At 47.9% G+C, this 15,771-nt stretch overlaps 3 protein-coding genes across 6 annotated transcripts in view; 2 read left to right on the top strand and 1 right to left on the bottom strand.

Moving 5' to 3' along the window:
- The window catches only part of GLYR1 (glyoxylate reductase 1 homolog), a 40,781-nt gene extending 35,614 nt beyond the window's left edge, over positions 1–5,167 (top strand). For all 4 annotated transcript variants that reach the window (XM_027839194.1, XM_027839195.1, XM_027839196.1 and 1 more), the window contains exons 13-16: positions 1,227–1,389; positions 1,729–1,908; positions 2,346–2,470; positions 2,921–5,167. In XM_027839194.1, the coding sequence (XP_027694995.1) occupies positions 1,227–1,389; positions 1,729–1,908; positions 2,346–2,470; positions 2,921–2,995 (543 nt within the window). In that variant the 3' untranslated portion in view covers positions 2,996–5,167. The remainder of the gene's footprint in view (positions 1–1,226; positions 1,390–1,728; positions 1,909–2,345; positions 2,471–2,920) is intronic.
- A 549-nt stretch (positions 5,168–5,716) lies between these two features.
- On the top strand, positions 5,717–12,563 carry ROGDI (rogdi atypical leucine zipper). The gene is made up of 11 exons (XM_027839671.1): positions 5,717–5,790; positions 6,043–6,114; positions 6,717–6,799; positions 7,293–7,347; positions 8,359–8,439; positions 9,078–9,173; positions 9,879–9,977; positions 10,623–10,736; positions 10,941–10,990; positions 11,212–11,338; positions 11,939–12,563. The coding sequence occupies exons 1-11, from the start codon at positions 5,746–5,748 to the stop codon at positions 11,978–11,980; spliced, it is 864 nt and encodes a 287-aa protein (XP_027695472.1). The 5' UTR covers positions 5,717–5,745; the 3' UTR covers positions 11,981–12,563.
- Positions 12,564–12,939: 376 nt separating this feature from the next.
- SMIM22 (small integral membrane protein 22) lies at positions 12,940–14,454 on the bottom strand. Its single transcript, XM_027839672.1, has 4 exons — positions 14,366–14,454; positions 13,574–13,729; positions 13,247–13,323; positions 12,940–13,102 (listed from the first exon to the last, which is right to left on the bottom strand). The coding sequence occupies exons 2-4, from the start codon at positions 13,707–13,709 to the stop codon at positions 13,061–13,063; spliced, it is 255 nt and encodes an 84-aa protein (XP_027695473.1). The 5' UTR covers positions 13,710–13,729; positions 14,366–14,454; the 3' UTR covers positions 12,940–13,060.
- Between the last annotated feature and the right edge of the window lie 1,317 nt (positions 14,455–15,771).

The following is a 15,771-nucleotide window of genomic DNA, read 5'->3' on the forward strand; positions in this document are numbered from 1 at the left end:
TTGGCCCAGGTATATAAAAGCAGTTCTTCCATATCCTTATTTGGAAGACTGGTGTGGCTTCCTCCAGAATCATTGGCCCTTATATATTCTCTTGGCCTCTGTGAAGCCTTTCTGTTTGAGGGTAGTTGAAATCACGATGTAACTGGCCACCTGAGCACACCTTGTGAAAGACAGGACCATGAGGTAAATGGCACTGAAGCAAGGGAGTTTTTTGCAGTGCTATATACATGCTCACAATGTTTTCAGTTCAGTAGGAAACTTCGAAGTAAAAAGGGCCTCTTAATTAGATTTGTGCCTTTGTACCTTCTCCATTCCATCTCCTAAACAGTTGCCAGCATAATCCTCCTAAGATACAAGTCTGACCATTTTACTCCCTAACCTCACGAACCATTAGTGACTTCTCCTTGCCTTGAAGATAAAATACAAACTCATTACCTTGCCATTTAAAGTCCATTACAGTATGCTTATTGGTTTTATTTCTCATAACTCCCCTTCACACACTCTGTTTACTTCATGTCTAAACACAACATTCCAGCTCCCACTTCCATGCCTTTGTATGGACTGTCTGAAATATACTGCCTCATCACCTCTGCCTCTTAGAATTTCTAGTTTCTTTCAAGGCTCAGCTCATGTGCCATCTCCTATAGGAAGCCTTTCCTGATTCTCCTAATTGTCAGTGCCCTCTCCCTCCTCAGGTGATCATGTATATATCAATTTGTTTAACAATTCCTACCCCCTCAGTAAAATATAAGCTCCTTGAGGTCACAGAATGCTTATTTTGTCTTCGTATTCATACTCCCTAGCAGTGTGCTTACATAATAGTAGGAGCTTTAAGAAGTGCTGGTTGATTTGAATTGACAGACCGCAAGTAATTTTTTCTTGTTTCTTGTTAGTTCCACTTGAAGTAGTGTCTGTCTTCAGGAGAACAATCTTCATGCCACAGCCTCAGTTCTTATATTACAGCACAGGTTTTTAAGCCTTGGGGTCCCAAGCATAGATAGCCAAGTTTTTATGTTCCTTCACCTCTAAATGCATGCATGGGAAGAAGATGATGAATAACCTAGGCTCATTTGAAGATTAAGCCTAGGTGGGAATGGGAAAGCAACATTTTCCAGTAGGTTCTGCCATCTTCGCTTGTCCATTGTGTTCTATACCTAGAGAACATCAACCCTACATGGATACCTGTGGGAGGAACAGCCTTCAGAACCTGTGAATTTCCTTTCCAGGTGATTGTGTCCAGGGGTGGTCGATTTCTAGAAGCCCCCGTCTCAGGAAATCAGCAGCTGTCTAATGATGGGATGCTAGTGATCTTAGCAGCGGGAGACAGGGGCTTATATGAAGACTGCAGCAGCTGCTTCCAGGCAATGGGGAAGACCTCCTTCTTTCTAGGTAACATGCCTGCCTGCCTGCCCTACCACTTCAGACCTGGATTCTGGGTTGGGTCATATACCCTATAGACTGCACTGATGACGGCGTCAATTACAGCCTCTCTGCCTGGGTCCCCCAATGGGAAGGTTTCCTTTGATTTGCACACTCAGTACCTGGAAGGAGGAAGATGCAAAGGTCCAGAAGGGTCAAAACCAGTTCTATCACGGGCAGGTGAATGGGGCCTCCCCTGGGTTTAGAGGTGGGTCCAGGTAGATGGGTATCAGAACAGGGATGAGGGTGGAAAGCCACTCATTACGGGAGTCCTTTGTGAAAGTGATCATGTTTTTTTGCCCTGGGCAGGTGAGGTTGGGAATGCAGCCAAGATGATGTTGATTGTGAATATGGTCCAGGGAAGTTTCATGGCTACCATAGCTGAAGGACTGACGCTGGCCCAAGTGACAGGACAGTCTCAACAGACATTGCTTGACATCCTCAATCAGGGACAACTGGCTAGCATCTTCCTGGATCAGAAGTGCCAAAGTAAAGTCCAGTTTTGTTTGTCATTTTCTCCTTCCTGTTTTATATCAAACATCCTTGTGTTGTGACTCCGTGACTGAACTTAACATCTTACACATGAGGATCTGGGTTCATGTTGAGTAGAGGAAGCCTAAATGCTTCCTTCATAACATTCCTCATCTCTTACCATTCTGTATTCTTTTGTGCCAGAGGGGTTACAGAACAGTTCGGTGGTGGAACTTGTTTATTCTGGAATCAAAACTCAGTTTCTTGAGTTTCTGAAGGAGAATGTGGTATGGGGATAGTCATCTTTGTTGAAGATAATACAACTGCTGGTGTACTTTTCTAGATGGAGTTTATTTTCTAGATAACTTTCACTAAAAGTTGCTCCCTTCCCCTCCCCCCCCTTTTTTAAGATTTTTATGACTTTGAAAAAATTCCCTGGTTTTTTTCCCCTCTAGATATTCTACAAGGGAACTTTAAACCTGATTTCTACCTGAAGTATATCCAGAAGGATCTCAGATTAGCCATTGCACTAGGTGATTCTGTCAACCACCCAACTCCTATGGCAGCTGCAGCAAATGAGGTATATTCAGGATTGTTTCTTATTCTGAGACTGGGAAGAGAAAATTAAAGTTTGAAGAACCGTTAAGTAACTGTCAGGAGGGAATATAATAAGGGAAAAAATGCTACAGGTAGGACTGGACCACTTTATCTAGTGAACAAGCAGGAGGGGCACTACTATATTTGAAACCAAGCATTTGAATGAACCATGTGGCTCTTCACCTCCAACTCCTATCTCCCCTAAGTGGGCATTTAATAATAAATGTTTGTTGGATTGGATTGAAGTGACTTGATCACGTAGATGGTAACTTCTCAGAGATTCAAAGCTTGTGACTTGTAATAATTCTGTATCTTACCTTCTACCGTATCATATCATATAGTGCTATATATAGTAGATTGCTGTTATAATTTATTTACAACCTTTAAATATTTCTGAGGACAAAGAACTAACCATAATTCTTTGTCATTTCAGGTATATAAACGAGCCAAGGCACTGGACCAGTCTGACAATGACATGTCTGCTGTGTACCGAGCCTACATACACTAAGCCCTGAGGCCCTATCTTCCTTCTAATCCCCATTCCTCACATGGGGTCAGGGTCCTGGGACTTAACTCTGGACCAGTCCATCTGTCTCTGTTTCCTTTTATACACAGACTTTGAAAAGATTTGCCATGAGTGCAGCTGCAGCATCAGGCCTCCCCTGGGGGCTCAAGGAAAAGGGGGGAGGGGGTGGGAAAGGTGATGTTGGATTGTGAAAAACTAATGAGCAGTCCTGCTGTGCACTTGCTGCCTGGATCAGAATGGTGGCCATGTGTTCAGACAGGCCCTGCCCCCCACCTCCTTTGACCCCTAGAAGTGATGCTGCCAGAATCTGCTTGGCTTCTTTCTCCTTCCTGAGTTTGTCAGAGTCTGAGTTCCTCCTAGCAAAGGGGGCCAGAGCCCATCTTCCCCTCTTTCATTGGGGTTTTAAAGAAGCAGCCTCCATAGTGTCCTAGTTGCGAAGTACGAGTTCCTCATACTCTTGGGAATGGCTCTTATTCCTTTTGATCCTACCCTAATTTGCCTGGGAATATAGGCTGCTCCATTGGGAGGCCACCTAGGTCTCCCATGTCAGCACATCCCCCAGGGAAGAGGACAATGAGGTGGCACAGACCCCAGAAAGGGGCCTACAGTACCTCAGGCTACAAGCAACCAGTTGGAGAGCATTTGGGTATTTAAGCCACCAACATTCTGAAAAAGAGAACTAGTAAACTAATTCCTCCTTACATGGTTTTATGAACTGGAAAGATTGCAGGTTTGAGTGAAGAACAGGCCCACCCCAACATCACCATCCCATCACAGTAACTACCATTGGCTCAGGCTGAAATTGGAATCCCTGGCCTTTATGAGGCTACTGGAAGGGGTTTATCCAATGTAGATGGGATTTAGCCATCACCAACCTGATTTAGTGTTTGGATTTGCATTCTGGCCTGGGGGGGGGGGGGCAGTGAGCACACCAATGAGAGAGCAGTGAGGTGTGTGTGGAAGAATGACTCCTTTCTGTTTCCGTTATGTCACATGCTCTTCTGACTCCTTTTGGAGTCCTCTTGATATCCCCTTTAGACCCTTCCATCTGTGTCCATACAGAGAGCCCTGTTGTGCATGCCACCACCTTTTTCTTCCTACCCATCCCTGTCTTTGAAGAGACAGTGAGTGTCTTTTTACCTACTTTGACCCAGACCTAGCTTCCCTTGCCCTGGGTAACCAACACTGACCAATCATGGGATCAGTTCTTAGTAAAGGAATGAGTAATTGCACTCCAGCCAGCATCATGTTCTTTGTGCCTCTGGGGCCACAAGGTCCCCTGTTTGGGGAAAGAGAAGACTTGACCTGAGATGAGTCCTGACAAACTAGAAAGGTAAACCCAAGCCCATCTTGGAGATTCCTGTTTTCTCTTTGGGGAGGTTACCCGCATGGGACTGAAGTGGTGCATAAGAACAAGGAGAGGCTGTCATCCCTGAAATCCTAAATCTACCTTCCCATTTCTGTGGGTTGGTTTTCACATAAAGCTTAAGGTTGATATTCGTGGGGGGAGGGAGGGGAGGATTCAGTGACAGCTCTGTGGGTGTAGTTTGTTTTTGTTTTGTTTTTTTTTTCCAGCATCTAGAGGTTTGTCCCTCTTTCCCCTTTATCTCTTACAGCCTAGGTTTGAGAAATGAAACTTGTGGAAGAAGAGGGGACACAGGGAAGATGCAGTATCATTCTGGTCCAGATGTTTGTTTCACTGGCAATACTGACCTTATCTCTGTCTCTGAACATGCCAGTTCTGTTCCTGGCCAGGATAGTGGGAGGGGTGGGGGGGAGGGAAGGGAGAAGCTCTGGATCTGGGAGATGCTGTAATGAAACTGGCTAGTCAGTGTTGTCTTAATATTGTTGACAATTCTGTAAAGGTCCTTTTTATGACTTTGTTTTAGCTATTTCGCTTTTGTTTTTGACTCCTTTTTAAAGAGAAAATGTGACATTTGTGAAAAGCCTGTAAGAAAAGCAGTTTTCCTTTTCCCTCTTTCAATGACAAACCCTCTAGGTAATTAAGGTTGTGAATTTTTATTTTTGCTTTGTTTTTTAATTAACGTTTGTCATTCAGAATAGGATTGTGTGATAATGTTTAAATGGCGAAATAAAATGATTTTGTGCAATTAACAAAGCTACTGCAAGAAAATAAAAACCTTTCTTGGTAAATCCATGTGTTTGTGTGAATATAAATCTTAGGACCAGTAGGTGGGAGGGCTTGAAGGGTTGGAGGGCTCTGCCGACGATAGAGGAAGAGGCTACGGAGAGAGCCAATTATCTTCCGCCAAAAGGTGTTCTTTTTCTCTATTTCCACTTGTCCATCAGCCGATCCGTGAGTAGAGTGGAAACAGGCTGTCCAATTAAAGCAGCGGGGAGGCTAGAGAAAGGATGCAGCAACTAGCTGTTTCCTACCTAGAAGAGCTTGGCTTACACAGCGGGAACCGAAGGGCAGGCCTGTCAAGACTATCAAGACTAGAGAACAGAGTGTAGAGGGAGGGCTGTAGTCTGTCTACGAGCTCTGCTAAATGGGGAGGGAGCAAGAGGTAATTAAACCAATTAAATTGTGAATTGGCGTCTTCGCTACCTATGAGAGCAAAGGCCGGGCTCCAGAGGCGGCCTATGCGCTCACAGGAGTCTATCAGCCTATTGGCTGCGGCGTAGGAGGCGGGGCTTGGCACTCGCGTAGGTTGGGAGGCTGGGCTGAAGGCCGGCGACCGCCCCGAGCGACGCTTTCGGAGTTGGCTGTGATGGCGACTGCAATGGCTGCGACGGCGGCGGAGCGGGCAGTTCTGGTGAGTCTCCCGGGCCGGCCCGCTCCTGGACACTCCCTCCAGACGGACGCCTGCCCCTGCGGGCCCACCTCGGAGCCCGGGACCGGAGGGGCCTGCCTAGGGGTAGGGCCTGTTTACCCCTTGCAGTGCTTGGGAGCGCCCGGGGCCTGGAACGCCCCCACCCCCTGCTTCCCCAGCCCTCCCCTCCCTCCCGCCTGTGCCCCTGCAGGGCCTGGCTGGGGGCGCCGCTTATCCCCCTCTCCCCACGGGCAGGAGGAGGAGTTCCGGTGGCTGCTTCACGACGAGGTCCACGCTGTGCTGCGCCAGCTGCAGGACATTCTCAAGGTAACCTTCCTCCGCCCCTGGGCTAAGCATTTATCCAGGGCCTTCTCTGTGTCAGGCATTGTGCTAAGCAGCTTACGTTCATTTGATCCTCACCACAGCCCTGGGAGGTAAGTGTTATTATCCCCATTTTACTGTTGTGGAAATTGATAAAGGTTAAGTGACTTGCCCAAGATCACAAGACCACTAAGTGTCTGAGGCTGCATTTGAACTCCAGCCCCATTGCTACTTAACTGCCTCCTCTCAACACTAAATCCACGTTCCTGTTGTCCCTTCCTGCACTTCATTGACCCCCAGGAAGATCCTGGGGAGTGGGTATGACTTCTATACCATGAAACTGAGGTTTGCCTGGCAGTACCTTACGCCTTGGGGAATACACTGTGGAATGGACCTCTAGCTGTGGCGGTGGCCTTAGGGGCAAGGAATAGACTTGGTTATGCAGACTTTGCCTGCTCATTAAGGTGGTGTCTCTGCAGTAGGTTTTGAGTAGGAAATTCTGTTTTAGTAGTTTTCCCTTGCAGTGGGCTTAGAACTCTGCTCTATGTGGCAACATTAACTTTAATCCTTTTCTCAACTTACCACCCCTCTCTCCTAATCTACAACAGGAAGCCTCTTACCGATTCACTCTGCCCGGGACCGGAACAGAAGGACCAGCCAGACAAGAGAACTTCATCCTTGGCAGCTCAAGGTTAAGTATGGGGAAGAAAGTTGAGGTTGATGTAACTCAAGATAAACATGTTATCTCTGAGGTTAATGCAGAGGTCCCTGTTGCATCATCACTTAGTCTTTACCTTGGGTATAAAGTAGGGACAAGAGAGTGAGGGAGAGTCATAGGATAACAGAACCCAAATTGGACCATCTTTGCTGTCTAATCTCATCTTAAATGTTGGCAGCTTGGATGTCCATATGGGGTAAAAGAAGGTTGCAGATAACAGCTATTTTTACCCACACTAAGAGCCTAACTATGTCCTCCTAAGTGCTTATATTCCTACAAGAGGTACTAAAGTCTCTGGCATCTCTTCACAAACCGTGGGGGTGTCTGGTTTGAAATTTGTTGTGGGAGGTGAGTTGAGGAGGCTGAGGGACGGTCAAGGATTATACTCAAGCAGAGGGAGGTGTCTATGGGCTTGAAGAAGGGACAGGCAGGGAACGGGCTTTGCCCTGACAGTCATGTGTTACAGCACTGACCAGGTGAAGGGTGTGCTGACTCTGCAAGGGGACGCACTGAGCCAAGCGGTGAGTCTTTAAGGGGAGGATCCTGCCCTTTCCCACCTCTTTCCTTTTGTTTATGTGTTCTCAAATTAGAATGCCCTCCTCCCACCTTTGCCTGCTGAAACCTTATACATTGTTCAAGGCCTAGCTCAAATCCCACCTCCTCTATGAAGCCTTTCCTAGATCCCTCAACTATGTGAGGTCTCTCCTTCAGAAATTCCATAGCACTTTACACCTCTTACCTGCGTGATCCTCATGTGTGTATTTTTCCTTTCCACATTTGCTAGATGTTAAGCTTCTTGAGGGCAGCATCCTAGCACAGGGTCTTGTGCACAAGTAGCATTAAACAAAGGCTTATTAAATGAATGGATGCTTGGAAACTGGCCTGTAACAGAGCAGAGAACTTCATCCTTGCTGCTAGATCCTGAGAAGACCAAACTTTTTGGTTTTGCTGTTTTTTTCTTATCAGGGACAGGTTTTTTATTAGTGTTACTCAGTTATCTGACTCTGTTTTCCTTCTCGCTCTGATCTCAATAATATTAGCAAAGATTTCTTGAATTCCTGCTGTATGCCAGCCATATTTTTTTGTTTTTTGTTTTTTATTTTTTGCTAAGGCAAGTAGATAGGGATACAAAATGATGTGAGGTACAGCCTTTGTCCTCAGGAAACTTACAGTCTAGCTATTTACTACCTTCCTCAAAAGATCACTTATATCAAGTAGAAGAGCTTTTCTGTCTCTTGTCTCCTCTTCTCCCAACTTTCCCTCTTTGTGGGCTTTCCTCTCTCTGAACCTGGATCCAGCATCATTCCCCAGGATCTCTGATCCTTTTGGGATCCCAGGTTTCCATATGAACCTCCAGCCCGTAGTGAGTGTGGTGGGCCCTTACTGCCCCAAGCTTCTGATGATATTTTTTATCCTAAGGGTTCTTGTTGCTTGTGATTTTGTGGAAGGCAAAAAGAGAACACACAGTAAGCTGGCATAGGAAATTCAGGCATCTCCCATTTGATCTGCTGCTGTCGTTTGTTGTTTCTCAGGATGTGAATCTGAAGATGCCCAGAAATAACCAGCTGTTACACTTTGCATTCCGAGAAGACAAGCAGTGGAAACTGCAGCAGGTAATTCTCTCTCTGTCTGTGCAACTGTATTCCAGTCCCTCCCCAGGCCTAACTCCCTCCCGGCCTCACCATCCCCACACAGCCCTTATCTCAGAAGGCTGTGGTTAGGTGTATGTGATAATGGCATTTCAGGAGTCAAGGGCCCTGGTCATCAAGGGATTGGGAAGATTTGCTGGATATTAATTGATACTAAAGTGCTGGCCTGGGATGGTTGCTTCCTGGAGGTAGAGCTGAGGGGTTGGAATCTCTGGCCCTAAGGATTCTGTGACTGATATTGCTCCATCGCCAATGTCTTGGTTCAGGAATGAGTGCGGGTCATGCATGTTTGGGAAGCACACATCGTACTTCCCCAAAACTCCCCTCGTGCATGTATATACATACACTCTGCACACAAAGAGGCTTCTGTCACATAGACATACTCTCATAAAAGTATGAGGGGAACTGATCCAGGGTTTGACAAGCACTGAGCTTGAGGGGAGATTTACTGCACTGTACTCAGAAGGCAGTGAATCAAGTCACCTAGAGGGTTCTGAATTGACTCCCAGTTCTGACTAATGATAAATAAAGCCATCTCCTAGTAGTGTGTTCCTCCCCCCAACCCATACTTGGGTGGGTGGTGTGGGTTTTGTGTCTTTCAGATCCAGGATGCCAGGAATCACGTTAGTCAAGCAATTTATCTCCTTGCCAACCGGGATGAGAGCTACCAATTCAAGACAGGAGCTGAGGTCCTCAAGGTAAGCACAGAGACTGAGTCTGGGGGAAAGATTCTGAAAGGGAGAATGTGGACCTAGTGATGGCTTCCCTTTTATACCTTAATCCCTTTCATCCTCAAGGCTGTCTTACTTCCATACTTCTCCCTACTCTGACAAATCCTGTGACTCTGAAAGCCTTCAGATGTCTGCTTCCAGGATATTTTTATAGTACCAACAGAGAATAGGTAAATTTTGGGCCTCTGAAACCCACATCCAAATCAGGAGTACTAAGTGGAAAATAGGCTATTGAGTGAAAGGAGTGGGCTGTTACTCTTTAATTCCTGTATTCAACTATATGCCCTCAATACTCACTTTTACTGCCCTCAGATTATGGCAGTGAAAGGAATAAAGTTGTCCCCATCCCAAGGGGAAAGCAGTTCATCCTGTCTCCCCAAATCCTCAGTTCCTACTGGCCGCTTCTGGTTGGGGGAGGCAGTGCTCACCCACTAGCTTCAAAGAGAAGTTGTGCCTCTTAAGAGCCTTCAGAATGTGTGTAGAGTACCTAAAGGAACCTTTGGAATCACAGTGTAGACTTTGTTCAGAGCTTCCATGATCTCTGTAGCTTGACTTGAAGGAATCTGATGGCCCTTACCCCACCTGCCCATTTGAGAAACAGGCATTTCTGGAGCTTGGGGCTTTGACCAGTTCTCCCCTGGGAACTGCTATGACAATCATGTCTGTTCCCAGCTAATGGATGCAGTGATGCTGCAGCTAACCCGAGCACGAAATCGGCTCACCACTCCAGCTACACTCACCTTGCCCGAGATCGCCGCCAGTGGCCTGACGGTCAGTAGCCGACACAAACTTGCAGTATTATGTGGCTCATTTGGGGTAGAAGTCCCTGTCCCCGTCATTCCCAGGTGAAGAGTGGCTAGCAAAGTCAGGGGATCACTATAGAGAATTGAGTGATTGCCCACCAAGGATGCCTTTCTCCTTCCTGCATGTCTTTCCCATTCTCTAGTTCAGGGATTCTTAACCCCGGGATCTGGCCCTTGGTTTTATTTTGTGACTGAGGTGTTGCTCTTTTGGTCATGATTTATGTTATGATAACTTATTTCAGTATATTTGGTTTCCTTTATAGACCTATTTCTTTTATGTGTTTATTAAAACATTTCTGTGTGAAGGCTTCACCAGCTGGCACAGAGTCCTCTCAGGAATCCCTGCTATAGAGAGACAAGCCCAGAGTTCAGTGCCTCAGTGGCAGAGCTGCAGAGAGACAGCTTTAACCTCAGTGCCTGGGAAGGTCAAGCGAAGGCCTTGTAGCATTTCGCTCCTCTTGGGGCCTGGGATGGGCAGAGGGAGGGCAGGGTGGGAGATAGACTGCCAGCCAAAGGCCAGGCCACTGTTGCTACCTCTTCCCATACCCTGATTCTGACTTATGACACCTCAAGTGCGTGGTCTGACCAGAGGCTGCATCTACACTTCCCGCAGAGGATGTTTGCTCCTGCTTTGCCTGCAGACCTTCTGGTGAATTTTTACATCAACCTTAATAAACTCTGCCTTACCGTGTACCAGCTGCACTCTCTGCAACCCAGCTCCACCAAGGTAATGAGCTTCCCCAAAACACCACTGCCCATGCAATACTCTTGTGCCCACCCTCAGACCCACACAGCTGTACCCTGGCTTTGCTTCCATCAAGAGAAATCCCATGGTTACTCTGGGTGGGGTGGACCAGAGATGCTGCCGGCTGGCTGACTGCTGGTGTGTCTGCCCTCACGCTAACGTCATTATCTCTGATGCTTTGTTTAGAACTTCCGCCCTGCAGGGGGTGCTGTACTTCACAGCCCGGGCGCCATGTTGTAAGTACTCACTTTGAGGCAATGAGTAGAAGGAGCATGTGTCCCCAGGCCTCAACACCTCTCCCCATTCACCTTGGGAGCAGTCCTGTGTCCTACTGAAAACTCATCCAGGGTCCTTCCAGCCCCAGCCAGGGGCCCAACTGGGGCCCTCCTCTCTGTGTTCCCCTTTCCTAGAGTTGCCTATCCCCTCTCCCACTTCTCCTTCCCTGTGTTGACTGCAGTGAGTGGGGTGCCCAACGCCTGGAGGTGAGTCACGTGCACAAGGTCGAGTGTGTGGTTCCCTGGCTCAATGATGCCCTCGTCTTCTTCACTGTCTCCCTACAGCTCTGCCAGCAGCTCAAGGACAAGGTGGGCAGCCAAAGTTTGTGGATCCTGGGGTGACAAGGCGGGGAGACTTCTGGGTTTTCCACCAGCAGCTTTCAAAGGCCTTCCTAGCAGGGTAGTTAGGACCAAAGCAGACTTCATTCATGTAGTGTTCCCTGATGTGATGGTCCTGGCAGGTCCAAGCCTAGGGTAGACCGCATTAAAACAGTTAACTAAGGCCTTATGCTTCTGATGCTCAAGCTGCTTTGGGGACCTTCTCAGGAAGGAAACTTTCATTAAGTGCTTGGTGTCCCTAGGTTATATTTTCAAAAGGTTGGAGGCATTTATGTAAAAGCCTCACAATCCCTAAACAGAATACATGGTCAGCATTTTTTTCCTCCCCTTCCCTTCCCTTTGCACAAATACCATCAAGCTGCATATCTCAGCCCTTTGCTAAAGTTTCCCCTGCCTCTTTCACCTGTCTGAAATTGTTACAGAGGTTGGGAGCACAGTGATCCTTTACCCAATTTAGGAATATCCCTCAGCCTGAGTACTAAGAGCTTGTGAAGGGGCAGACAGTATTGGGGGAGGGAGAAGTACAAAGCAGGGAGGGCTCCTGCTGATGTTGCTTTGTTCTGTCCCCAGATCTCAGTCTTCTCCAGCTACTGGAGCTACAGGCCCTTCTGACCAAGAGAAGCCTCTGACAAATTTCTCCCAATAAAGAAGGTGCCTAGTCCATGGATTTGGTCCCTAAGAAGACTGAGCCAACCCCCAGGAGTGAGTCCCTGGAGGATGCAATATAGACAAGGTGCAGCATGCAGCTGGCTCTGCGTGGGTACAGTGCATTATTTATTTCCCTCATGGCCCCCAGGCTTTGAGAGGCCCTCTCTGCCTGTTAGAGTTGCATGAATGATAACAAACACTGGACGTGGGTCTGAGGCCAGAATGGGACATGAAGGGAACTCTTCAGGTACAACTGCATTGGTGATGGAGGCCAGTGCTGGGGAGCCCTGGGGCCCCAGAGACTGAGGACGCGTGTTATGAAGATTGGAATCCAAAGGTTGAGGTTGAACGGCGGCCAGAGGGCCAGCCCTGCATTCCTACCGCCAGCTTCCTGGGATGTTGATAACCTTTGGACCCAGAGGGAAGGAGGAGCCCAGGCTGAAGTGCTCTAGTTCTTTTCCCTCTCCTCAACACCAGAGCTTCCTCTGAGAACCACAGTCCCCACAGCTCTGTGGAGACAGTACTGCAGACTGGGGGGGGGGGGGGGGGGCCTGGGGCTGGGGGTGTTGTTCTGTGAAGGTATCAGTCATCCACTAAGAAATAAAGAGTCAAGATCCAAGCCTTTGTACCTGTGTCTGTCTTTGGCATGGGGAGGACATGGAGATTGATGCTCCTATGCAAAGATGGATTGTGTGTGGGTGTCTGTTGGAAATGTGTGTAAACACCCCTGAGACAGGTAGTTTTTTGTTTTGGTGTGCTCGGGCTTTTCCCCAGTGGCCTAGCTTGCTGTCAGTAGTATTCCATGGGCATAAGGCGGAGCCGTTTGTCGCCCAGGATGCTCAGAACACAGCAAGAGCAAGCCTGGGGGGAGGGAGGGGTGGCGGTGGCGGGGATGGGGAAGGAAGGTGGGGAGAGACTAAGGTTGCCAGAGAGATGAAGTGTGACTTCTTTAATGTTGCTCCAGGGTGTGGGCTATGGGTGAGCTGGTGCTGGTCCTGATTATCAAGAAGTCTGCATCCAAGGCCTTCTGGCAGTGGCACTGGACTATGGCTCCAGGGCTAAGTTGTCTACGCCCTTGGGTCTTCTCTGCAAGAAAGTGAAGAGTCTTTAAAGACAGTGTGGTTTATGCAGCATGACTGCAGGGCAGTCCCTGGGCCAACAAGAAGTGAGATGGGGAAAGAGCTGAGCTGGAATCGGGGGTCCACTGGAGGGGCCTCAGGGACAGGTTACCTTTGGGGGGCTGGAGGAGTTGCAGCAGCAGCAGCAGCAGTGCAGGAAGACAAGGAGCGTCAGCACCAGTACAGTCCCTGAGGGGCAGGAGGAAAGATGTTGTTACCGGAAGCCTTGGCAAGGAGGAGGTCACTCAGGAATCAGAAGAAAGAGGCTGTGGTCACACTGACTTGGAGCAGTGGGAATTAGGACTGCGTCACTCAGGTGGGTTGGGGATGCTGGCCGCACTGACCCAAGTAGGTAAGAGTGAGGAAAGACGAGAACCAAGGCCGCAGTGATAGATGGTGGGGACTAGGGGGAGATCTGGAGGGCTATCGCCGTACTCACCAACGAAGGTGAGGAAGACCACAAAGGCTGCAATGTCCCACTCGGACTGAAACAGATGGCGGCTTTTTAGTCGGCTCAATAGCTCTTGTGCAGTCTCCTGCAGTTCGCTCCCCACGTCCCTGCTGGATGGAGCCATCCCTGTGAGTCCTTGGGCGCCTATCTCACCCCCATCAAGGAAATCAAGAACACAACAGAGTCCAGTTATTCCCTTTCCCTGCCCCCAACTTCCTACTGGCTCTAACCCAGCCCAAGGCTGGGGGGATGGGGCAACTAGATGGCTCAGGGGATAAAGCTCTAGCCTCGGAATCAGGAGGACCAGAGTTCAAATCCGGCCTCAGACATTTGACACTTACTAGCTGTGTGACTTTGGGCAAGTCACTTAACCCCAATTGCTTCACCAAAAAAAAAAAAGAAAAGAAAAGCCAAGTATCGGGGGAAAGAATCCCAGCTCCTTGAGTGACCTTGGTCACTTAACTTCCCTGGGCCTCACATTCTTCATCCATAATGAGGGAGACAGTCTTTTGAGGTCCCTTCCAGCTATGAATCTGTGACTGAGTGAGGTGGGGCAATCACAAGATTCAAAGGCAGTCCATTCCTTCCTAAGTCTAGCCCTGGGCATAGATGCCAACAGGAAGTGTCAGTTTGCACCTACCCCCTCCCTCTTTTGTTGTCCCTTCATGGAATACAGAAAAGCAGAGAACCATAACCTGACTTTACCTCCCCCCAACTTAACTCCTCCAAACTCCTAAGGCAGTCCCCACTGAACCCCCAATTAAATCCCTATGCTCTTACCTTAGAGAGGAATGCCCCGTCTGCTGGAGACAGCACCACAGCTTCCTGCTTCCTAGTCTGGCTGCACCTGTGGCCACCCAGCTCCTCCTCCAACCTCTGGGCAAGCCCAGTTCAGCCCAGCCCAGCTGAGCTATAGCCAGTGTTTCAGGGAACAAAGAGTTGAAGGCCAAAACTGCCCAGGTTTACCACCGACACAAACATTGGGAGTGGGAAAGGGGAGCACTCCTCCATCCCAAAGGGCTATGCTTTCTGCAAGATACCTGAAACGTGTCCTTGAACCATAAGGCCCTAGGGAAAGTGAGGGTATCGATCACTCATCCTCAGTAAGTGTGTCTACCCAACGCACACTCTCTCTGTCTCTCTCTCTCTCTCTCTCTCTGTCTCTCTCTCTCACCAGAGCTTCTGTCGAAGGAGGAGAAAGATTTTGAAAAAGCTTAGAGAATCAAGGAGCAGAGAGAACAGGCCCTAGGAAGTTAAGATGGCATGATGGGGATTGAAGAGGAGGAGGAGGGCAGATTTCTCACCTTGGCCTCAAAAGTACCAACTTCAAAAAACTGAACAGTTTCCCTACCCACTGTACGCTCCCTCCAAATTCTACCATAAAGAAAAGAGCCCTTGATTAGTAGCCAGGAAACCTGGATTCTGTCTAGTTCAAGCTCTGTCACTAACCAACAGTGTGACTTCGAGCAAGATACAAATGTTTCCTCATTTTTTACCTTTCAATTTCCTCATCTATATAATGGGTGTAACCCACCTTTACTTGCTGCTTACCTGAGAAGAATAATCTAATAATAATTGCTACCATGTGTATGTGTATATATATATATATATATATATATATAGCACCTACTATGCGCCACACACTGTACTGAGAGCTTTACAAATTATTATCTCATTTGCTCCTCACAACAGCCCTGGGAGGTACGTGTTATTATTTCCCTCATTTTACAGTTAACAAAACTGAGAGAGACAGAGGTTATGGGTCTTACCCAGGGTCACAGCCACTGAGTGTCTGCTACTGGATTTGAACTGAGGTCTTGAACTGGGCCTGATTGAAGGTCCGGCATCTTATCTGCATGCCTCTAATCTCTACCCTGCCTAAGTCCCAGGGCAGATAATAAGGATCAAATGAGACAACGTGGGATAGAGCCATATGACTAAACGGTTATGTGAATGTGAAATAGTATCGTTTCTGCTTTACACTTGTGACTGCCTTATCTCTTGTTGGTCTGGTTTTTGTTTTAAAGCTTAAGAAAAAAAAATTTGGGCCTGACAGACACTTCCCTCAAAAAATACCCCAAAAAACCATAGAATATATTACCAGAAAAACAAAGACAAGCCATGATTAGAACTGATAACACATGCCCCCCTGCCCTTTTTGTCAGTTTATTCATGGATTCTTTAAT

Source organism: Vombatus ursinus, unplaced genomic scaffold (assembly GCF_900497805.2).
Source record: "Vombatus ursinus unplaced genomic scaffold, bare-nosed wombat genome assembly UNPS02014832.1, whole genome shotgun sequence".
NCBI lineage: Eukaryota > Metazoa > Chordata > Mammalia > Diprotodontia > Vombatidae > Vombatus > Vombatus ursinus.

What these genes read in the sequence shown, in the direction of transcription:
- ROGDI (XM_027839671.1), top strand. Translation starts at nt 5,746, where the DNA reads ATGGCGACTGCAATGGCTGCGACGGCGGCGGAGCGGGCAGTTCTG. An exon ending in TTCATCCTTGGCAGCTCAAG is followed by an intron (nt 6,800 to 7,292) that starts GTTAAGTATGGG and finishes CATGTGTTACAG; the next exon opens with CACTGACCAGGTGAAGGGTG. An exon ending in GGGACGCACTGAGCCAAGCG is followed by an intron (nt 7,348 to 8,358) that starts GTGAGTCTTTAA and finishes GTTGTTTCTCAG; the next exon opens with GATGTGAATCTGAAGATGCC.
- SMIM22 (XM_027839672.1), bottom strand. Translation starts at nt 13,709, where the DNA reads ATGGCTCCATCCAGCAGGGACGTGGGGAGCGAACTGCAGGAGACTGCA. An exon ending in GGTCTTCCTCACCTTCGTTG is followed by an intron (nt 13,324 to 13,573) that starts GTGAGTACGGCG and finishes CCTGCCCCTCAG; the next exon opens with GGACTGTACTGGTGCTGACG. An exon ending in ACTCCTCCAGCCCCCCAAAG is followed by an intron (nt 13,103 to 13,246) that starts GTAACCTGTCCC and finishes ACTTTCTTGCAG; the next exon opens with AGAAGACCCAAGGGCGTAGA.